Below are 25049 nucleotides of genomic sequence, written 5' to 3' on the forward strand. Positions count from 1 at the left end.
TAACGTCGTGCTTGAGAATATTTCGCTCATATGACGACGTCCATGCGTGTGTATGTGCGGCTGCTTGTACTAGCCCAGACTGAAGCTGGTTTTATAGTGCTCGCCCGATGAGATACCATGCCGCAGTGAAGCATGAATACCCCACTCAGACACATTATACTGACTCCGAGCCGACCAGTCCTTGTTGTACCCATTAATGCCGAGCGCCAGGCAGGGACCAACAAGTACCATATGTTAACGTCTTTTGGTATGACGCGGTCGGGGATCGAACCCGCGACCCTCCGCTCTCCGGGCGGACGCTCTAACCACTACACCACCGAGGCGGTTAGCAATATTCCAGAGATATCACGGCGGGGGACACAAGGAATGAGCTTCATCGGGCACCTTAGACGACTGTGACTCATTTTATGCAAGGAACGCAAACTAATTTGGCAGTACTGATGCATGTTTCACAATTAATGTGGAGCTTTGTTACCCCACAACTCGCATTATACTGACTGACTTGAGTTTGGTTTTACCCCGCTTTTAGCAATATTCCAGCAACATCACGGCGGGGGACACCAGAAATGGGCTTCACACATTGTGCCCATGTGGGGATTCGAACCCGGGTCTTCGGCGTGACGAGCCAACGCTTTAACCATTAGGCTACCCCACCGCCCCACTCGCATTATACACTACAAGTATACTTTGCTGTTTAACGCCGCACTCAGCAATATTCCAGCTATATGGCGGCAGTCTGTAAATAATCGAGTCTGGACCAGACAATCCAGTGATCAACAGCATGAGCATCGACTTTGGCAATTGGGGTACAATTAACCAAGGCAGACAGCCTAACCACCCGACCCTGTTAGTTGCCTTTTAGAACAAGCATGGGTTGCTGAAGACTAATTCTAACCATCAGTTAATCAGTAGAAGTGTTCTTATCATGAACTCCGATCCCCTGACCCACCTGCTCTAAACAACAGACAAGATGTCTCATGGTGTACTCCTTTATTCATGTCATACAGACAGTCCCTGTCTGTCTTCATTCAAATTTACACACCAAAATGAAACCAACTTGCATCTCTACATAAGCCTGGACACACCTCTAACTACAGAAGAGGAAGAACCGCACCATCTCACACCATACAGTCCTGGTCTCCCTCAACAGCGTCAACAATGTACAAAAGCAAGGGAGAGAGTGGGTTGGGTTTTATGCTCCTTGAACAGTTTTCAGCCATATCTCTGCTTCCTCTCTACTACAGGAGTGAATAAGTGAATTTACTTTTATGCCCCTTTTAGCAATATTCCAGCAATATCACAATAGGGACACCAGAATGGGCTTCACACATAGTACCCATGTGGGGAATCAAACCCGGGTTTTCCGCCTGATGACTGAACACTTTAACCACTAGGCTATCCCACCATCCCTACTGCAGGAGGACAGACTCAAGTGTTGTACATGGTTACCGGTTTGTGCAACATGTAAAGATGTGTTGACAGAAACCTTATAACCTTGGTAAATTGTATCATGGATCCAAACATAAGCAGTGTGTCCTGACAGGACAAGGGAAGCAACTCTTAAGTGTAAATATGGAGCAGACAGACAGATAATCTGGTTGAATTGTCTCTGTCTAGTATTCTAACAAAAGAGCAACGAATCCTGACAGGACAAGGGAAGCAACTCTTAAGTGTAAATATGGAGCAGACAGACAGATAATCTGGTTGAATTGTCTCTGTCTAGTATTCTAACAAAAGAGCAGCGAATCCTGACAGGACAAGGGAAGCAACTCTTAAGTGTAAATATGGAGCAGACAGACAGTTAATCTGGTTGAATTGTCTCTGTCTAGTATTCTAACAAAAGAGTAACGAATCCTGACAGGACAAGGGAAGCAACTCTTAAGTGTAAATATGGAGCAGACAGACAGTTAATCTGGTTGAATTGTCTCTGTCTAGTATTCTAACAAAAGAGCAGCGAATCCTGACAGGACAAGGGAGGTAAATGTGTACTGCCCATGTACAGTAGTTGGCTGCTGAGAAACATCATTATCTTGGTGAATCATATTAATCCAGGACTCTAACACAAGAGCAGCAAATCCTTATAGGACAAGGAGTGCAACTCTGTACAGCACAAAGTGGTGTAGTTTAGACTACCACAATTTATTCAACATTCAATTAAAAAGGTTTTGATCATAATGTGGTGTCTTCAACATGAACATAGCTGTGAATTCACAAATAAACATGGTGTGTCTTTTGATCATGTTGTTTGCAAGTGACAAAATTTATTTAAGTAAAAAACATTTTAACACAGTTTAAGAATGCATATGCCTTGTGAAATAAATTCTATGTTTGCGGTCCAAACCTAGGTATTGAGGCTGAAAGAGCAATCACGTTCAACACTGGGCTGCATTTTTTTTTATCAGTTATCAGATAGATCAAAGTTTGGCAAGAGAAAGGAAATAATCTACAGGCTAACAATCAAATATACAAAAGTTAATAGAAGAGCTTTCACTACCAAGCACTCAATTAGGTAATTGTTTTTAATCTTAAAACCTTCCAACAGAATATGAAGTGTAATATACATAAATATAATATATGCCAAAAACAGTATCGCTGCTGTCACAACCACTGTAATATCAAACACACCTTAATAATTAGGATGTAATACAAACTCCTCACAGTGTTACTCTTAACCCTGCATGGAGATTGAATACAATCCCTGCATGGAGATCGAATACAAGCCCTGCTGAGATGTAGGCACTGTCCACCATTCATTTCTAACTAAGCATTCTTTGTACAGGACATTCTTCTGTAGCACCAAGTGACCATAGATCAGCCATATTTTCTCATATAAAAGTAAGTAACTGGTTATCAATGAGGAAAAGCATGATAGGATGGGTTGGTGTAACATCTAATGCATATGAAAGGGTTATGGGCGCTGTCTTACTTGCCATCACAAGATCGTGATTACCTCCCTTTTATCCGACCACCACCCATGAGGCGCATACATTAGGGTACATCCCATTTAAAATGTCTTGCTGCTGGAGAACACTTGAATGTTAGACAGTGATGAACACTTATTCCAAACTCTTGACAACATAATTACTTCAAGTAGAATGAGTGTAAATTCTTGAGTTAAGAGCTCTCTACATCCAATGTATATATCCATTAACGCACACAATAAATATAGTATCAAATGTTTTGAGCTTTACTAAGATGACATACAGCATCCAACAATGAGTGAGTGAGTTAGTTTGGTTTTATGCCGCTTTTAGCAATATTCCAGCAATATCACGGCAGGGGACACCAGAACTGGGCATCACACATTGTATCCATGTGGGGAATCAAACCCGGGTATTTGGCAAACGCTTTAACCACTAGGCTACCCCACCACCCCCATCCGACAATGAAGAATGGGCAGTTGCTTCAAAATGAAATTATCGAGAACTCGTGAAATGCAGTAATATGACCTTTAAGAAAGGGATTATAGCAAGAATATAAAAAATTCGGATTGGTGTTATAGAAGAAAATCAAACACCCTCAAAATCACAGAGGAACCATTATCACGCGAGTAACCATGGTAACAAATACTTTCCTCCAAACTCAACTAGCATCATGCAAATTTGTACAATGCATATGAAACAGTTTCATGTGACACATTTCACGGATCAATATAAGAATGGGCAATGAACATAACCAAAACAGTATTTTCTTACATAATGGTATTTGGTATCACACTGTTACATCTTTGTTACATTATAAGAACAGTATTCACACAGTTCAGGTTGAAAAAGTATGTACAGTATTGTCAGTTCCTGCTACTGAGAACATGTAAAAATTAACCCTACATAAAACAGTTAATTTATTCAAAGATATGATTTGGCCATATACAAAATACATCTTGTGGTTCCAATTTATTCATAATGATCAGGCGGTAAATACTTTTTCCATACTGATTCACTGTTTATAACAGATTCAAACTTGTTTGGACATACCATTAATGCCCACTGCAGCAGGAGATAGTTTGATGGTTAAATATTTTCATTGCATAATCTTGTTTGGAACAAATATATTCAGGAACCACAATACTATTTCAACTTTGACCTGAACAAGGCCATGATAAATAAAGGGTTGAAATGGAGCCAGACAGGCCTAACGTAAGGAAGAAATGAAATTCTCATAAATAGAATCAGGACTCACAGGACAGCTATGTACATCCAAGGCATCAGCTACTGAGAAGGTAATTGCAAAATAACACAATTCTAGAAGCATTAATCCACCGGAGTGATGTCATATTCCTCAACTGTGTTTCCTGATACAGCTGCTTGTTTTGAAGCATCTTCTGAAACAGCTTCTTGTTTTGAAGCATCTTCTGTAATCACCTCCTGTTTTGAAGCATCTTGTGTAACTGATTCAGAAGCATTTTCTGAAACTTCTTCTTTATTTAAAGCATTTTCTGTAACCATGGTGACTGCCTTCTCACTTGAAGTAATCTCTGAAACTGCTTCCTTGTTTGAAGGACTTCCTGCCTCCGGTGCTGTTTTCACTTCTGGGGGATTTTGTTCTGATGGTTTGGACGCTGTGGACAGTTGTTCGGCTGTGGAGCTGGATGGAGGTGGGACTGGCGGAGTTGCCTCCCCTGAGTCTGAAGGTGCCTCTTCATCTTTAACAGGACTGTTTCTGGATGTAGTTTCAGGCGTGTTGGCGGGGTCGCTGTGGGCTCTCCCTTATCATCATTTGCTTGTTGCAGGTCTACTAAAAAATAAGAGAGCAATTAGCAGCGTTCGAAATACCTGCCTGCCCGACTGCCAGATTATCAAATTCGGGTTAAAATTTAGACATGTACTGGTATATGAAGATAGTTTGTGGGCAGGTAAATTTTGGTCAGTGCTGGCAAGTTGTACACATAATCATCCCTGTGGTCTGGGTGAAACTTTTGGGAGTTTCATACCCTGCAATTAGTGAGTGAGTGAGTATAGTTTTACATCGCTTTTAGCAATATTCCAGCAATATTGCAGCAAGGGACACCAGAAATGGGCTTCACACATTGTACCCATGTGGAGAATCGAACCCATTCTTCAGTCTGACAAGTGAATGCTTCAACCACGGGGCTACCCACCAACAACAGAGCAATTACAGTGCATGACAATAAAAATGAATTCCTAACATCAATACATGACCAAAGGTGTGATTGATTGAGCATAGCGCTACGTAAGGGATTGTCTGGTCTGTCTCACAGTCCCTGAACCACATTATTTTCCCTACTGCCAAGCCCTCTCTGCAGTGCTAAAGCCCTAAATAAAGCAAGTCTAGATTTCCTCAGGTTCTGAATCTCTGGTCTCCCTGGGGCTCCTTTTCAATTTAAATGGGCTTGTTTGTTACTATCAAAATTACATATATTCAGAGACTAAGCGTTAGTCTAGGGATTGTCAAATTTGACCACCCTGGTACCCGACTCCATATTACCCAGCCAACCTCGGTACCAAATATAGGCCACAAGAGCTGAGTACAAAAATTGTTTGATTGTTAGAGCAATGACAAAACTATTAGGAAACATGTATCTCATCATGCAAACACTAAAGCAGACTATATTCTGTTTGCAGTGAAAACGTACCGATGAATTTTACTTTAAACAAGAAAGTAAATCGAATAAAGTGAAATTAAGATTGCATCAAATGAAACACCAAGAACAAGTAGGGGTGGTCTAAGGTAACGCCCATCACGTAGCGCGCTTGCCCCCTTGTAATACAACCCAATAAAAGTGATTTGAATCTATGATCGTTTGTTAAACAACTTTTATCCTAATACGAATAAAATTCTGATACTTAAATGTTCAATTGGCAAGGTAAAATTATGAGGATTCGCAATCTTAATTTCACTTTATTTGATTGACTTTTTGGTTTAAAGTGAAATTCATCGGTACGTTTTCACTGCAAACAGACTATAAAGCTATATTGAAACAAAAATCAGAAGGAAAGTGAGTGAGTAAGTGAGTTTTGTTTTACGACACTTTTAGCAAAATTCCAGCAACATCACGGGGGTTAACCAGAATTCTAAGATGCCTAGCGGTTAGAACAATCGAAAAAAACAAACATTATCAGATAATAAAGGTATAGTTTTTTGATGACGTAACAATTGAATGACGTTATCCCGTCACTGCGCCATTCTAGTGTGCCCCCTCGTAATCGAACCATTTTACATTACGTCACAATGTAAGCGACGTCACGATGCATGTCAGTTGTCATCGCCTCGTACGGCCTCCTACAGTAAACTACACCGTTGCATCCAGTTTCTTGGTTTGCTGTTGCTTCACGCAGCTAACATCACTGGTGGAAACATTATGTTTATGTTTTACGGACGGTTAAAATGTGTCATTTCGACTCACAAGTTTTGAGCGACGGTAGCGTTAAGTAATGTTTACATTCCCACAATGCAATTGTGGAATGTCGCTGACTACTCAACTTCCTCTGGATGTACTGATCTAAACTTACGCTGGTAGTAGAAATGCAATGTTCATATTGCCCCATATGGTTTACGTTAATGACAGATGTAATTAAAATAATTCAGAGAAGATATTTAATCGAACGTAAACCGTCATCAAACTGTTATCATTTGTTTTTCTGGTAGCGTTCGTCTTAACGTAGGGGCAGACACATCAATAGAACAGGGCTCCAGTTAGCCCTGTGCGAGGATTCTTAATTTAGGTCACCCGACACCGTCGTTTGTTTTCTGCCTTAAATTAATCGTAATTATCTTTAGAAAGTATTAAATTTGGCATCTTGAAAAGAAATACACTTAAGCCCTACCACCATGTATAGTGTAATAAAACACACTTTTGCCCTGAACTATTATAGCGTTAAAGCACTTTCGGACGCAAGCGTCCTCGTGCTTTAACTATAATAGTTCAGGGCAAAAGTGTGTTTTATTACACTATACATGGTGGTAGAGCGAAGTGTATTTCTTAAATGGACTAACACTTTAACCACTTGGCTACCCCACCACCCCAGAAGCAATGTGTGTAACATGAGAAAGAAATACAAAGTTGTACTGAAGTTTCATTGTTATTGCCATTAAACAATGTACCAAATAAGATGCATTCAGCAACATTCTAGCTATATAACAGAGGCCTGTAAATAATTCAGTCTGGACTACACAATGTGGAGATCAGTATACAATCATTTATATGCTGCTTTCGGCAATATTACAGCTTTTTTTTTTATGGGGGGTGGGGGTGGGGGTGGTAAGAGAGAGAGAGAGACACACACACACCACACCAGAGTGAGTGATTTTAGTTTTAGGCCGCTTTTAGCAATATTCCAGCAATATCACGGCAGGAGACACCAGAAATGGGCATCACACATTGTACCCATGTGGGGAATCAAACTCAAGTCTTTGGCTTGACGAGCAATCGCTTTAACCACTAGGCTACCCCATCACCCCTTGACAGTTAAGACCAGTTGCTGAGCACAAATTCTAACCCCAAAATCCCCATATATCAGGAATATGACAGATAATATTTGTAGATTAGTAATTTTTATATTTCATTAATTCTTCCTCTGTCAGGAAATAAATCCCTAGAACTTAATCAAAATGGCACTCACCATCTGCGGGTGATGATGTGGATTTCTTCCCATGAAGCTCACTCTGCAACTCTCGGCATAATGATTCCAGCTTGCTTACTTTTGTTAATAACACACCCTTCTCCTTGTCGTATTTAGTTTTCTGAAATAAACGTCATCTCAGAGATCAAAATGTGAATGTGGATTAAACAAAAGTAGCAGATAGTTGTAATGTACCAGCTGATACGGACACCATAATGGCCGTTACCATATCCAGAGAGCCCTGTCTATTTGTGGATTAAAACAAGGTTACAAACATTTTACCCCTTATATATTTACTAAACAATTTAACCAAACTTCTAACTATTAATAAGGTTGTTTTTCCTGTACAAACCAAAATTTTGAATTAAATATCTACAACTAAAACACATTACAACCATCACAAAAGAGCAACCAACACTAGAGAACCAAAGAAACTTCATCCCACATAATCCACAGTCATGATAAACACCCTGGATATGTTTGTCACCACTGACATCATAGCTTTATTATGAATCCTATACAAAATTGAGGGTTGGTTGGTTTGCTGTTTGACGCCGCACTCTGCAATATTCCAGGTACATGGCGAGGCTGGACCAGACAATCCAGTGACCAACAGCATGAGATTCAGTCTATGCAGTTGGGATACAATGACATGTGTCAACCAAGTTTATACCTTTATCAGGTAGATTTCCTGCTTTCGTTAAATGCTAAGATATGAAACACATAACTCCATAATTTCACAAGATGCAAAGAGATATACTGTTTAATATACTGTTATAAGTTTGATATCTGACATTGTTACTGCTATTTTCATTACACTTGTCAACAACACTCAAATGCTTATTTTATGATGTCATCACAATCGTGTTTTCTTTTCTCTATGTTGTACGGGAGAGGTGTTTGCATAAGCCACTGGCTTGTTCACCCGATCAAAATGTTCACTTATCAAAATGGAAATGGGACATAATAATTGAAGATGCTATAGATGGTCTTGCTAACTTCATCATTGGCAGTGTGAGAGAAAAGAACACACAAGGGAAATAACCCTGACTGCTTACCTCCTCTGCCATGCCTATCAGTGCCCTGTTACTGCTTTCCCACTTGGCTTTCCATTGAGCACCTTCTTTCTCCAGTTTCCTGATGCGCTTACCCATCTACAAATAGGACAATATACACTGAGCCTTAGGACGATGATGCATGGCAAGAGAATAGTCACTGACATGTTATACAAGTCATGCATAGTAATTTCCACATTGTAGGCAATAGTTGCATGGGAGGTTTTCTAAGGATATCTCATATATTTTCCGAAAGAAATACTGAAACTAAAAATGGAAGGGAAACCCATTGCAAAGGAAAATGTAATTTTTAGAGTAAAATTGATATTTTATACTTATCCTGACTCATGCTCTTTTGCTTGTCTTCTTCTTCTTGCGAACATAGTGGAAACACTTGTATCTCCTTAATTGAAGCTCCCTTCAATGTAAAATCACTAATTGGTACTCACCAAGAGTTGCTCCCCTTTAATCCCTCTGGCGGGAAAGGTGTCGCCACCTTACAACCTAGGCTTCACTCTCTCCTGATTTTACTTGAGCCCAACACTTGAATTTACGGGAAATCCAAAGTGTTATGGGGAGGATGGGAGGAGCTGACCTCATGAGTCAGGATAAGTATAAAATATCAATTTTACTCTAAAAATTACATATTTTTCCTTATCCTGACTCATGCTCTTTGCTTGTAGAATCCCACGGAACGAGGAGGAGGGAGTAATAGAATACTTTGGATTTATAATTAGTGATTTTGTATAAATATAACTATAATAACCGGTATGGGAACTTCATGAAGGCATTGACTTAGGATATTTCCTGTATATAAACCATAGGTTATATAATGCCATAATTGGGTATTACATTGATATATACTGAAAAACCATTACATATATATTATATATATATATATAAGTGACTCTGATAGAGTCGCTGTACAACTAAACATAATGTCAATATATACTTAGGGGTGAATAACCTAAGCTAAATATATACATAGCTCTAGAACTCCTTAGAGTTATAAGCTAGCTAAATTATGTATATAATACATATTAAACTTGTGATGGTAATATTTAAGCCCTCACTGAGGGACTGTCAGCTGTTGAGCCGAGGGACCAAAGGGCCGAAATGGTGAATGCCAGAGACATCTTCTGTGGTGATGTCTCAGGTAGTGATTCATAAACACCATGTTCGATTTCCAAAAGCATCCTTCCATAATTGTGTTCAATGAACAGTTACCGCAGGGCGAGGGTGGAAGCCAGTGCCCTAATCTCATGGATTTGGTGCTGTTGGTGGGTCCAAGCCTGCTGCCTTGTAGGCTGAGAAGTATGACAGTCCTTATCCAAATAGATATGGTAGCACGCGAGACTTCTGTTTGATTCTTTGGCGATAAGGGATGAATAATCTTTTGAGAAATCTTCGCCTCGTTTTGGATCGTCGTAAGTAAACTTTGAGAGCTCTGACTGGACACAGTGATAAGTCTTGTGTATCTTGTGATCCGAGAATCGAGGATAGCGCTGGTACATGGAATAACCTGTCTGGTTGACCTGGTAGTTGATTTTTGGCGATGGAATCCCATCTTAATCCCAGGTGCGCTATGTTTTGATTGTCATCAAACTGTATCCTCTCGTAATCCAGAGCGTGAATTTCAGATAGAGATAGCAGAAATAGTGTTTTCTGTGAGAGAAATTCAAAGTTTGTCGATTCCAAAGGTTCATAGGCCTCACTAGTGAGGTGTTGTAACACTATATTCAGATCCCAAGCTGGGGAGTGGAACTTCCGCTTTTGGTCCTCCAATCGGAAAGCACGTAGTAAGGCCAGTAACTCTGGAGATTTTGTCAGTTTGACACCCGTTCTCATAGTGATCACAGAGCTAAAGGCGGCAAGATATGTTGATATCGTCGAACCTCTTAAATGTTTGTTTTGCCGCAGGTAACACAAATAGTCTGCCACTTGAGGATGTGAAGCATCTCTCGTAAATCCTTTATTAGCTGCATAATTTTCTAAACTGTGCCACTTGTCGTAGGTACAAGTTCACGAGTCGAAAAAGTGTCGCAAGCGCGCTTTGACCGCTTTGCCGCCCTGGCAGAATATCCTCTCTTGTTTAAACACATTTGTATACAGTCCATACGCGAAGTTGGTAAACTTCTGGGTTTCCGATGCACTTGTTTTGTGTGTGGATGTATTAACAGGTTTGGAGCTTCGGGTAGCTCTAATACTTGTTGACCGATTTCTTGAATTAGAATGGGAAACTGATACTCTGGCCGGCCAGTAGGGCGACCAAAGTGAGTTGTAGACTCTGTGTTTGTTTGATTTTCTGTAATACTTGAGGAATTATTATTGCTGGCGGCGGAAACGCCTGCACGATGCGTTGAGGCCTTCCCATGATATACTTAGAGTCCGCTTCCCAAGCTTGTGGATCTGGGATTGGTGACCGTAATGTCGGTAGCTGATTGTTGAATCTTGTGGCTAATAGATCTATTAGCCGGGCGCCGCTAACGGCTTGATTATCTGTGCAAATATTTCCGTGATTGAGCATCCACTCTGTCGGTGATGGTAGATGAGGCCGAGAAGCGCCTGCACAGCACATTTCTGGCCCGGGAATGTGAACTGCTCTGATCTGTAGATTTAGATGCGTGGGTTAGATCGAATAGTTGAAAGCTTAAGTTCAAAAGGTTCAGTGATCTCGTTGAGCCTTGCTTGTTCACGAGAACGCCACTGTGGAATTGTCGGTATGAATCATAAGGCGCGCATTTTGTAGAAATGTGCTCCAATGTAGAATGGCGTTGATTACAGCTTTCATCTCTAGGATGTTTATATGGAGTTTGCTTTCTTGTTGGTTCCATAATCCCCGATGTCGCCTGGTTGGCTGAGATGAGCTCCCCAACCTTGAAGTGACGCATTCCACATATAGATGGGTTTTGAATTCCTGCTCTGCTAAACAAATCCCTTCGCAGACATTCGATTTCTTTGTCCACCATAGTAGATGAGGTCTGAGATGTTTCGCAGACTGAATGGCTGTAAATCGTCGAGATGTGCATTGAAAAAAGACCTGTAAGGGGCGTAACTGTAACCTGCCTCTGACTGTCATGTCTTGGGCTGATGTGAGGAGACCTAAGAGGCTCTGCCACTGTCGAGAAGTGGTAACGAGAGAGTAGAGCTGGTGGAATGGTCTGTTGGATCTTGATCCAACGGTCTTCTGGTACGACGATACGGTTGAGATTTGTGATAAATCGAATGCCTAGGAACTGTAGGTCTTGTGACGGTACTAGGTCCGACTTGAGTAAGTTTACTAACCATCCTAGCTGTGTTAGTAGCTTTATGATGTAGTTTAACTGTAGTTTGAGATGCTGTGGATCTTGATCTACTTGTATCCCGTCGTCGAGGTAAAACGCGACTCGCGTAGCCCTTTGATGATGAAGATAGGTGATAATCGGTTTAGTTATCCTCGTGAAAAGCCAGGGGCTGATGATATTCGAATGGGAGCACTTTCCACTGGTAATGTTGCCCGTCTAAAGTAAACCGTAGGTATTTCCTGGCTTTGGAGTGTATCGGGATGTGCAGGTAAGCGTCCTGTAGATCGATACTGCCCATGTAGTCCATGGGGGCGAATCAACTGCCGTAACTGAGGTAAATGTATCATCGCGGAACCGGAGGTTTCGCGAGATAGTTCTTGTTGAAAAAGCTCATGTTGTAGATGAGTCTGTATTTCTCCTTGGAGTTTTCTTGGGAACTAGGAAAACTGGGGAGTAGAAACCTGGTTCTATGTTGTCTTGGTCTAGTACTTCTATGGCCTGCTTTATTAGGAGTGATGTAACAGCCTCTCTTAACCCGGTAGTTGTTGTGCCTGTAAGCCGAACTTGTGAGGGTTGACTGTCAGTGGAGGCTTGGCCTTTAGTGGGATCTGTAGAAATCCGTGGCGAAGAATGCTGGAGACATAAGGGTCTTGTAACATTCCCCAGTTTTCCCAGTATAGTTGGAGGCCCACCCACTTGGGTTGGTTGTACTGGAGCGGCTGGGGTGGAAGACTCCAGTCGTTCCAAACCTGTCTTTCAGCGTTTATAGTTGCGGGAACCTCTGGGTGTCCTGCCTCTTCCTGAGCCTCCTCTATAGTTGCTTTAATGGGCGGATTTAAAAGAATCTTTTCCTCTAGAGCTGGCTATCTTCCTGTCTCGTGCTCTCTGTAGGCCCGTGAATTTAGATCTTCCTGAGTATCTTTGTGAAGTCTGTCGAATGGCTGGCTAGTGTGTCCATCGATTTAATCATAAGGACTTCTCTGGAATCCTTAGTGACTTCCTTTGGAAACTTTGTCTATTTCTCCGTTAAAGATGGATGTTGAAGACCACGGGCTGTATACAGTGGGGCTGTAAAGTTCTCACCCCAGTTGCAGGAAGCGTGGAGGCCTTGACGACGAGCTAAGGTCAGTGCTGCTGAAATAGATGTAAGATGATCTGTTAGGAACTGCTGGTCTTTTCTTTGCATAAGTAAGGCAGAATAAATCATTCTATCATCCTTAGAAGTCGTGATCCACCGAAATCTGGTGATAAGAGTCTCATTGATCGTTCTAGATCTATTTAAACCAAAACATACGCCTGCGTCATGGTTTCTATCTGGACTAACTTCGCGATCATCAATCTTGTAATTCTTGTACTTTGCGACGCCGTTGATCAACTTATAGTTCTCATCGATGTCTTGAGCTTTGAAGAAGGGGTCCATGTTATGCGTGGAGAACTTCTTGGCATGAAAGTTTGGTAGATGTGGTGTCTGAACTTTCGTGGCTTTGTGGAATGCTGCATCTAGATTCTGTGGGACTGCTGTAATCGGGTCGATCGGTGGTAGTGTGATAGCATCTGCATCGTCTTCTTTCATCAGATATGTCTGGCATACATTGCCATTTTCAGATGGTGATGAGAGATCTAGGTTATTGACCATCCAATACCGTATCTCAGCATCGGAGAAAATAACTCCTCCATCATCCTCTATACCATCATCATTGATGAGAGGTTGGTGCTGCTCTGGACTGCGTGCTTCTGTCTCTAAGTCCGGCGATGCTTGTGCAGCTCTGTATGGTGACCTGTAAGGTGATCTACGTGGTGATGAACGAGGAGGAGATTTTCTAGGTGGTCTACGTCTATGGGTTGATCTTCTCGGTGACCTGTGAGGAGAGCGTTGATAGCTTCGCGAAGCTCTTGTGTAGTCCCTCGATGTCCTTCTAGATGATGATGATCTGGATTCAGCTGCCCTTCGCGAATGCCTTGGCGAAGCTTCCTCTCGTCCGTCTGGGGAATTACGATAAGACCTTCGCTTGAAGGCTTTAAGTGATGTCTGATGGTCCGAGTCCACATCTTGGGATGAAAGTGGCGAGGGTGATGATCTATCCGCCCGAAGGCCTTTGCGAAAGGCTGTACATCTAGGTCCTTCGTGGGAGGTGGTCCGTGCCTTCCTTCAGCGAAGGTGACATCGTCCTGGCTGCTACGTTGACGGGGGTGCCTCTGGGGTGCTGCTCCACGTTGGAGCCTTCGCTGGAAGAGCTTCGGTCCCTGCTTCTGCAGTCTGTATCGGTCTTCCATCATCGTCATAATTTGCTGCATCAGGTCATCAGGGATGGTCTCGCGACGAGCGCCGTCTGAGCCTTCTCTGCGGTGTTAATGATGGGGTCCACGGCAATAACGTCTGACATCAGTGTAGAGGCATCAGGCTGCATGGAGATCTCTGCTGAAGTCACTGTCGCTGACACCGGTCGCTTCTTATTGCCGTATGTCGGGATGATAATCGGCTGGTCATCGTAGAGGCCCATTTCTTCGGCTGGAGCGATCTCGCTGAGAAAGTTCTCGCTGTCTTCGTGACTTTCCTTTGGATGTCGGCGCTGCCCTGGGGGTACGAAGTCTGCGTGAGAAGGCGTCGAGGCCCTCTTGGACTTTAGCTGCGATGACGGGATGTCTGGGAGGCGGTCGGCTTCTTAGAGGTGACGGACTGCGTCCCACGTCCCTCTTCGATGGGGTCACTAGCAGAACACCAGGCGGTAGGGGGTCGATCGCCAGCAGCTGACTAGGCGGATTATCTGGAGTATCAGCCATATTTAGCCCTTGTTTTGCGTGCCCTATCTGCAGCACGTCTTAAGACGCAAAGATAATATTTATTAAATGCAGAATTAGATAAATTAATGCAATAACTGCAACGTGAATCAAACACACAGTAGAACAACTAGGGCATATTACAAGCGGATCTGAGGCAGAAAAGCGTAATCTACAAATAGTACAGATTTTCATCAGCGTAATACTAGCTGAACAATCCGCGAATACACATTGAATAAACAGTAGAAATATGATAAATAATCAATACAAATTACTGAAGGATACTAGCTATACCTCTATAGTAAACTATAAGAGGTAATAAACTAAGAAATATCAAAGGATATGTTGTGTAAGGAGACACAGGCGCTCTCGCATCCTGCTCACTGGGCGAAGAAGGAGAGAGTGAAGCACGAGGTTGTAAGGTGGCGACACCTTTCCCGCCAGAGGGATTAAAGGGGAGCAACTCTTGGTGAGTACCAATTAGTGATTTTACATTGAAGGGAGCTTCAATTAAGGAGATACAAGTGTTTCCACTATGTTCGTAAGAAGAAGAAGACAAGCAAAAGAGCATGAGTCAGGATAAGGAAAAATAGAAAATTATTAAATCTTATTTCATTTATAAAGTCAATAGTAGGTCAGTGCAATAATGCACCACAAAGTCACAGAGGAAATTATCCCAACTTACTTTGTCCATCTCTGTCTTGAATTTCTGGAACATTTCATTACTTCTGTTGATTGTGCTCTGAAACTCCTCATACCTCTCCTTGTACATCGTCAACTGGAACACAATCAACATTAAACAACGTAAGGGAGGCTATTAAGATAAAAGAAGACATAGTCATCCAATTATCACCATCCTTGCCTGCTTGCCCAATTGGTGGGACACTAACAGTGTAGTACGGTTTGTATCCATGGTTACACAGGGCACAGGTTTTATCAACACAGACAAAATTTGCCAGGAAATATACTGCACCCATCCAATCCACATTTTTCTTCTGGAATCTTATATAATCTTCTTTGAATATGTACTAGCATAAGTCCATCAACCGTACTTTTTAGCAATTTAATTCACCTGTGTATTCACCCGAGTTCGATACGGATGATGATGACAGACGCTCAATTAGGAATCTCTGATGACAGTGCATCCAAGTAAATGAACTGGATTAACTGACTGACTGACTGACTGAGTTTGGTTTTACGCTGCTTTTAGCAATATTCCAGCAACATCACGGTGGGGGACACCAGAAATGGGCTTCACACATTGTACCCATGTGGGATTCGAACCCAGGTCTTTGGCGTGACGAGCCAACGCTTTAACCACTAGGCTACCCCACCTCCCCGAACTGGATTAAGGGGAGAAAATCCTTTAGAGTCTTTGTTTACATTAATATGGTCATAAATGCTACTTGAACATATAAATCAACCCTCCGCCAGGTGTTTTTATTGTGCACACAGCTAGTTGGATTGACACACATTCTGTCAGTGTTGACCGACATACTATCATCTGCTGTTACCCACAGGCTCTAGTATCTTTCCGAGGTTTAAAAATTTAAAAAGAAACATAAAAAGTTTGAGATGACCCCCGACTTAAAATGCTTCACAGTACAATAAATCATGACAAGGCCAGACACTTTAGTGTACCACACCTGCCTGCTTTGCCGATCACTATGCTATAATCTCATGCAATCGATTAAAACTTAATGTAAACATAATCAAGGATGATTGGCCTATCGACAACCACACATGACACCTATCAATCTCTATTGTGATTGAAACCTCATTTTGACTCTCAACTAAACGATCTAGTCACAAATGGCTGACAATATATCCTCACAAAACAAGGATGTGGTTGAAGCAAGCCCTCTGATTGGTCAACTCTGGTAAATCTGCACATTCATTATAAATTCGTGGGAATTTTTACTTTCATCGACGGTTTGACTTGGAAATGGATGAATTGTTTTGACTCTCAAAAAAAAGCATCAGGATGAATGTCTCCTTTTCAAGCATCAATATCTGAATCGACCCTTCTCAGGTTGTTTTATCGTGCATCAGTAGCAGGTAAATCTGTCAGTGTCCTTAACAGGCTTGCATCAATATGTCAGTGTCAGTAGCAGGCTCAGCCACAGGTTGTTTGTCATGCACATTCAGGTAGCAGGCTTGACACACATTCTGTCAGTAGCAGGCTTGACACACATTCTGTCAGTAGCAGGCTTGACACACATTCTGTCAGTGTCAGTAGCAGGCTTGACACACATTCTGTCAGTGTCAGTAGCAGGCTTGACACACATTCTGTCAGTGTCAGTAGCTTGACACACATTCTGTCAGTAGCAGGCTTGACACACATTCTGTCAGTGTCAGTAGCAGGTTTGACACACATTCTGTCAGTGCAGGTAGCAGGCTTGACACACATTCTGTCGGTAGCGGGTGTTCTGTCAGGTTTGTAGCGGGCTTGACACACATTCTGTCAGTAGTAGCAGGCTTGACATGGCACACATTCTGTCAGTGTCAGTAGCAGGCTTGACACATTCTGTCAGTAGCAGGCTTGTGTCAGTAGGCTTGACACACATTCTGTCAGTGTCAGTAGCAGGCTTGACACACATTCTGTCAGTAGCAGGCTTGACACACATTCTGTCAGTGTCAGTAGCAGGCTTGACACACATTCTGTCAGTGTCAGTAGCAACAGACATTCAATCATCTGCTGTTACCCCTAAGATGGGAACATGATCCCTGTCATGAAATTAAACAATGGAGGAAAAAGTCTTTAACTTGGGATGACAAACTCTAAAACAGATCTTTTAGCAGGGCCAAGGAAACAAATGCCACACATCTAATTTTCATCATATACAAACATACTCAGCCAAACAAAATGGTTAAAAACTGGGTGCCAATGTAAGGTTGACAGACTCAGAAGACACTTCAAAGATACTTCATACAGATTAATGACACCAAAGCATTCTATCCTGAAAATAACGCAAAGCCGTTTTCTGAAACAATTTTTGTGTGTTTTGTTTGTTGTTTAACTCTGTACTCAGCAGTATTCCAACAATATGACAGCGGTCTGTAAATAATCCAGCCAGGACCAGACAGTCCAGTGATCAACATCATGAGCATCAATCTACGCAACATGGATTTGATGACGTGTCAACCAAGTCAATGAGCCCGACCACCCAATCCCATTAGTCAGCTCTTACGACAAGCATGGGTCTCTAAAACAATTAAGCAATGTTTACCTGTGTTTCAAGAACCTGTGCCTTCTTCTGGGCCTCTGCTGTCTGTAGCAGGAGCTGTAACACAGAAAAACCTCAGTGAGACAACGCAACTAAAACACATGTAGGTCAACACAGACTCCATCAAATGGTATTTAAAGTAATATTGTAGTGATAGTATCACACGGGACATTCTTCAAAGATATTTAAATCGTTTTCTCACCTATGACGGAAAGCACAGGTGAGGTGACGAGGTTTAATGCTGCATTCAGCATCATTGCACTCTATAGTGACATGCTTGCTTGTATGGTTGGTTGGTTGGTTGGTTGGTTGGTTGGTTGGGTGGTTTAATGCTGCACCCAGCAATATTCCAGCTATATGGCAGTAGTCAGTACATAATCAAGTTTGGACTAGACAATCCAGTGATCAACAGCATGAGCATCAATCTACACAATTGGGATACAATAACATGTGTCAACCAAGTCAGCAAGCCTGACCACCCAATCCTGTTAGTCGTCTCTTACGACAAGCATGGGTTACTGAAGACAAGTTCTAACCCATGTGGGGAATCTGATCTGACCAGTGATGGAAACGAAGACATTTACAACTCTGGTCATGCCCACAGAGTGATGACAGAAAGATGATCATAGTCAAGAAAAACTTTGGATTTAAACCGAGACCAGATCTTGTCACAAGCAAGGGATGCAAATCCAGAAAGTGAAATATTTAGAAATGCAAGGTTCAGTTTAACAATTTGGTGAAACCTACGAGTGTTCATACAGCAGACTAAGGATAACAATCAAGGTAAATCTTGACTTTGAACAAACGATCATAGAATCCTGGCTTGCCAAGGGAGGTAATTGTGCACAATCACTTACAAACTCCCTCTCCTTTGTGGACCTCTCCTCCTGCTCCTTCAACATGGCGTTGGCCTGTGCCAGCTTGGCCTCCCCAAGCTGCTTCTCTAGTTCTCGGTGCTGCACGATCTTCTCCACTTGCTGCAGTACAACAAAGACACATTCAGAGAAAGTGATGTATTGGCATATTTCACTCATTTTGTCACATTAATGTTAATCTCACAAGTGACCTGTCCAGTTTATGAATTCATGCATTTAAAATGACAAAGTAAGTGGGTACGGTCGAGGAAACAAGGAGGAAGTGAGTGAGTTTAGTTTTACGCCGCACTCAGCAATATTCCAGCTATATGGTGGTGGTCTGTAAATAATCGAAGTCTGGACCAGACAATCCAGTGATCAACAGCATGAGCATCGATCTGCGCAATTGGGAACCGATGACACGTGGCAACCAAGTCAGCGAGCCTGACAACCCGATCCCATTAGTCGCCTCTTACAACAAGCATAGTTGCCTTTTGTGGCAAGCATGGGTTGCTAAAGACCTATTCTACCCCTGGATCATCACGGGTCAGGAAACAAGGAAATGTAATTCTGAATTGCAGAGTTATGTCACTCAGTGAAAATTTCACATATGTTGATGGCTGCCGACCTGTTCTCGTAGTTCGTATTGCTCTACAAATTTCTTCAGTTTCCCTGCTAGTTCAGTATTGTCTTCCCGGAGTTTGATGTTGCGTTCGTGGTTGTCAGTCATCTGACTCTGAATCTCACCAATTGTTTGCTGGAAACAAATAAATAAATAAGAGAAATCTGTCATCTGGTACAATTTAATTTCATTTGACCAGTCATCAGATTTAACAAGTATATTTATCAAGAAAACTTAAAAACACCCAATTTCTTCATGTTACATCAACTAATCTGCCATCCTTAGACATAAGTGAAAATCAGTTGTTCTTTACCATCGTTCGTGTTTTACCCTGCTTTTAGGTTTACCTGAAATTTATTTGAGATTTGTGATCACAAGCACAAGTTAGATTAGTGAGTGAGTGAGTTTAGTTTTACGCAGCACTCAGCAATATTCCAGCTATATGGTGGTGGTCTGTAAATAATCGAGTCTGGACCAGACACTCCAGTGATCAACAGCATGAGCATCGATCTGCACAATTGGGAACCGATGACACGTGGCAACCAAGTCAGCGAGCCTGACAACCCGATCCCATTAGTCGCCTCTTACAACAAGCATAGTTGCCTTTGTGGCAAGCATGGGTTGCTAAAGACCTATTCTACCCTGGATCATCAATGGTCAGGAAACAAGGAAATGTAATTCTGAATTGCAGAGTTATGTCACTCAGTGAAAATTTCACATATGTTGATGGCTGCCTAATCTGTTCTCGTAGTTCAGTATTGCTCTACAAATTTCTTCAGTTTCCCTGCTAGTTCAGTATTGTCTTCCCGAGTTTGATGTTATGCTCAGTGGTTGTCAGTCATCTGACTCTGAATCTCACCAATTGTTTGCTGGAAACAAATAAATAAATAAGAGAAATCTGTCATCTGGTACAATTTAATTTCATTTGACCAGTCATCAGATTTAACAAGTATATTTATCAAGAAAACTTAAAAACACCCAATTTCTTCATGTTACATCAACTAATCTGCCATCCTTAGACATAAGTGAAAATCAGTTGTTCTTTACCATCGTTCGTGTTTTACCCTGCTTTTAGGTTTACCTGAAATTTATTTGAGATTTCCTTTCTCTTTTCATCCTCTTCTCTAGCCCGAGCCAGACTCTCCTCCTGTAGTAGAAATAGTTGTGTGCATGCAGCATAATAGTGATCACAAGCACAAGTTAGATTAGTGAGTGAGTGAGTTGAGTTTTACGCAGCACTCACAATATTCCAGCTATATGGCGGCGGTCTGCAAATAATTGAGTCTGGACCAGACACTCCAGTGATCAACAGCATGAGCATCGATCTGCACAGTTGGGAACCGATGACATGTGTCAACCAAGTCAGCGAGTCTGACCACCCGATCCCTTTAGTCGCCTCTTACAACAAGCATAGTCGCCTTTTGTGGCAAGCATGGGTTGCTGAAGACTTATTCTACCCCGGATCTTCACATGTCAGTTAGATTACAAATCGTTAAAAAGACTAAAACTGGCAAAAACATCAGCACAATTCATTAGAGCGACAGCTAGAATCAGAAGCTTCTTTTCGACATGCCTGGTTACCAGGCTAACTTTAGCAATGTCAGTCAATAGAACTCTTCTGTTAAAACCAAGGCTGCTTTGGTGCATGTGAATTTGACATCACCCTCAGCAATATATACGACAGCAGCCTCCAAATAGTTGCGTCTTGACAAGATAATCCAGTGATTAACATTATGAGCATCTATAAGCTTACTGGACATGTAATCAACCAATCACCAAGCTGGTCCAACAAATCCATATCCTCGCCTCTCAGAGGTTGATAGGAATCTTTATTCATATACAGAATCCCCATCAGAGTGTTCATTTTGACTTCATGTTTACAGTTTTCATAGACCCAAAGACTCTAAAGAGCCTACAGGTGTTACTGTCCAGACTAGCACTCACCTTGATGACCCGATTGTGCTTCTGAAGCTCACGACACAAACTCTCCAGCTTGGACTTAGCCATCACAGCCTTGGTATGTTCCGATTGAAGTTGGTCCTTCTCTCGAACAGTCTGAGAGCAAACAGTTTTGTTATACAGTCACAGGTATTACTACTTCATAAAAAATAATATCAATCTGTAGTCAGGTTGTATTGAGCATTTTTTAATGAATCTTATTCACCCTACATGCCCTACCCCACCCCATACACTGTACCTGCCTCATCCCCCACACACCCTACCCCACCCAATACACTGAATCCGCCTCACCCACACACCCTTCCCCACCCAATACACTGTACCTGCCTCACCCCACACACCCTTGCCCACCACATACACTGAACCTGCCTCACCCCACACACCCTGCACCACCCCATACACTGAACCTACCTCACCCCACACACCTTTCCCAAACCCCATACATTGTACCTGCCTCACCCCATACACCCTGCACCACCCCATACACTGAACCTGCCTCACCCAACACACCCTTCCCCAACCCATACACTGTACCTGCCTCACCCCACAGACCCTGCACCGCCCCATACACTGTACCCGCCCTACCACACACCACCCCATACACTGTACCTGCCTCACCCCACACTACCCCATATACTGTACCTGCCTCAACCCACACCACCCCATACACTGTACCTGCCCTACCCCACACCACCCCATACACTGTACCTGCCCTACTCCCACACCACCCCATACACTGTACCTGCCTTTACCCCACACCACCCCATACACTGTACCTGCCCTACCCCACACCACCCCATACACTGTACCTGCCTTTACCCCACACACCCTGCACCACCCATACACTGTACCTGCCCTACCACACACCACCCCATACACTGTACCTGCCTCACCCCACCCCATACACTGTACCTGCCTCACCCCACACCACCCCATACACTGTACCTGCCTCACCCCACACCACTCATACACTGTACCTGCCTTACCCCACACACCCTTCCCCACCCCATACACAGAACCTGCCTTACCCCATACACAGAACCTGCCTTACCCCATACACAGAACCTGCCTCACCCCACACACCCTGCACCACCCCCATACACAGAACCTGCCTCACCCTACACACCCTGCACCACCCCATACACAGAACCTGCCTTACCCCACACACCTTACTCCCCCACCCATACACAGAATCTGCATCACCCCACAAACCCTACCCCACCCCATACACAGAACCTGCCTCACCCCATACACCCTTCCCCACCCCATTCACAGACATTGTCCCACCCCATACACTGAACCTGCCTTACTCCACAAACCCTTCCCCGGCCCATACAGTGAACCTGTCTCACCCCACACACAGAATCTATCATACCCATACACTACACTTGCCTTACGCCACACATCCTGCCCTACCACATTCATTGAACTTGCCTCACCCCACACACCCTGCAACACACGACACACTGATCCAGCCCCACCTCATACACTAAGCTTGCCCCACACACCCCACACACCCTGCAACACTCTCTACAATGAGCCTGTCCCACCGCCTGCTCTTAACTACACGCACAACCAACTTACCACAACCATCTTCCTCTGCGCCTGTTTGAAGGATGCCTGCAAGACTCGATGCTCTTCGTGTAGATCAGCATATTTTTTACACAGCGCTGCCAATTTTTCCTCTGTTGTGTGTAGGCTGTTGAGAGCTCGCAGGATATGTTCTGGGGAGAACAAATGTCCATCTCAACGGGAAGACTGACTGACTGAATTTGGTTTTAGCCCGCTTTTAGCAATATTCCAGCAACATCACGGCGGGGGACACCAGAAATGGGCTTCACACATTGTACCAATGTGGGGATTCGAACCCGGGTCTTCGGCGTGGCGAGCCAACACTTTAACCATTAGGCTACCCCACCGCCCCTCTCAACGGGAAGAATGGTTATACACGACAATATAGTCGCCTTGAGAACAGCAAACCCCAATTATACACATGATTAATTTAATAAATTCTAACTGATAGGACATAAACCATTGGCCTCACATGCGTTACACTTACAGGAAACTTAAAACAACTCTTAAATATCTGGGACACCACACCTTCTACTTGAGAAATAATTATGTCAGTTTCATCTGGACTCTGGACTTATGTATCTACAGACCTCCATAACATTGTTGGAATACTGCTGATTGCCATTATACAACAAACAAAGCTAGAGTGAGCGATTGAGTGAGTGTGGTTTTACACCATTCTTAGCAACACTTCACTAACATTATGGTGGAGGACACCAGAAATGGGCTTCACACATTGCACCTATGTGGGGAATCGAACCCAGAACTTGGACCTGATGTTCGAAATCGGTAACCACTAGGCTACCCCACCAACCCTTGATCTATAGAAACGTTGAGGCTGAAACAGCAGAGGTCCTGGAAGTAACTATACCTGCTTCAGTCAGAAACTTTAAGCAATAACAATAGTGTGCATATCTATAATATAACAAATCCACAGTACACTACAACCCCAGTCAATGGATCAGTATAAGCTCCAAAATAAATGACCAATGATTGACATCTCAGCTTATGTGCAATATTGAGAAACTTGGCTGTCAAGGATTTGACCGATATCTTGGTAAAGCAATGAGCACATCCATTAAAGTAATGTCCGAGGGGAACCAGTAACTATGGTAACGTGTGTAATCAGCAACGGCTGTAACATCATGTAACAGACAACGTTACCTCTGTAATGGACCAGGGAGGCATTGTCTATACTGTCCCCAATTATCTTTACCTATACTCTTGTCCTCTTTCTTCTTGCTTTTGCCAGATGGTTTGGAGGAGGAGGAGTCAGACTTACTGTCACCCTTGGCAACCGTTGTCGAGGAAACCTTGCTGTTCTGCGACTTGGACTTGTCTGCCTTTGTATCTTGTGTGGAGTCAACGACTGCTGGGGTGGTTTCTATGGCAACAGACAACAGATATTAGAATGGCAGTGTATGAAAAAGTGCCCATGCAGTGGGAAATGTCCGAAAGTCTCTGTAGTTAGGCCTAAAAAAAAATGTTGTGGTTCCGAGTATCCGACCGACCCATGAATTCTGGTGCCGACCCTATTGTTTTTAAGCGGGATGAATAAAAATAAGCTTTCAGATACCATTGTCTTTTCCCTCCATCAACAGATATCTGCCATTCTGACAGAGAAAGTCGATATGATGGCCACAAGCTTGATGGAATAAACAAGAAGAAGACAAAGTCATCAATATCCAACGTAATGGCAAAATACTCTTAATGAATATGTCTACGATTTATGACTATGTCAAATGTGTTGGCGTGTATATAGCTAAGTGGAAGGAGAGTACTGAAAGGTTTCAAAGTTCTGCTCCAGAAAGGAGCACTACCATCAAATTCAGTTGAAGTCAAAATTGTTGCCATGGAAATGCAATTTTTTTTAAATTTTACTCAGAAATCCAAAACCACCAAAGGCACCAGTTCACCACCAGATCTATCTATGTGCCAAGTTTGGTGAAGAAACATTGAACGGTTTTAGAGTTCAGCTCCGGAAAAGAGTACTACCACCAATTTCAGTCTAAGTCAAACTTGTTGCCATGGAAACAGAATTTTTTTATATTCAGAAAACCAAAACTACCGAAAGGCACCATTTCACCACTAGATCTATCTATGTGGCAAGTTTGGTGA

At 42.7% G+C, this 25049-nt stretch overlaps 1 protein-coding gene across 6 annotated transcripts in view; it reads right to left on the reverse strand.

The window, feature by feature from the left end:
• Window positions 1-975: 975 nt before the first annotated feature.
• LOC124287641 (alpha-taxilin-like) overlaps window positions 976-25049 on the reverse strand; it is a 32932-nt gene continuing 8858 nt past the window's right edge. For 4 of the 6 annotated variants that reach the window (XM_046724142.1, XM_046724143.1, XM_046724140.1 and 1 more), the window contains exons 3-14: window positions 24148-24315; window positions 22944-23083; window positions 21345-21455; window positions 20482-20547; window positions 19407-19535; window positions 18782-18901; window positions 17928-17981; window positions 15383-15475; window positions 8639-8734; window positions 7581-7701; window positions 2064-4734; window positions 976-1321 (exon numbers count right to left, since the gene is read on the reverse strand). In XM_046724142.1, the coding sequence (XP_046580098.1) occupies window positions 4523-4734; window positions 7581-7701; window positions 8639-8734; window positions 15383-15475; window positions 17928-17981; window positions 18782-18901; window positions 19407-19535; window positions 20482-20547; window positions 21345-21455; window positions 22944-23083; window positions 24148-24315 (1310 nt within the window). In that variant the 3' untranslated portion in view covers window positions 976-1321; window positions 2064-4522. The remainder of the gene's footprint in view (window positions 1322-2063; window positions 4735-7580; window positions 7702-8638; window positions 8735-15382; window positions 15476-17927; window positions 17982-18781; window positions 18902-19406; window positions 19536-20481; window positions 20548-21344; window positions 21456-22943; window positions 23084-24147; window positions 24316-25049) is intronic. The other 2 variants (XM_046724141.1, XM_046724139.1) reach the window with 2 other exon arrangements.

This window comes from Haliotis rubra, unplaced genomic scaffold (assembly GCF_003918875.1).
Source record: "Haliotis rubra isolate DU_JTF1 unplaced genomic scaffold, ASM391887v1 Scf403, whole genome shotgun sequence".
NCBI lineage: Eukaryota > Metazoa > Mollusca > Gastropoda > Lepetellida > Haliotidae > Haliotis > Haliotis rubra.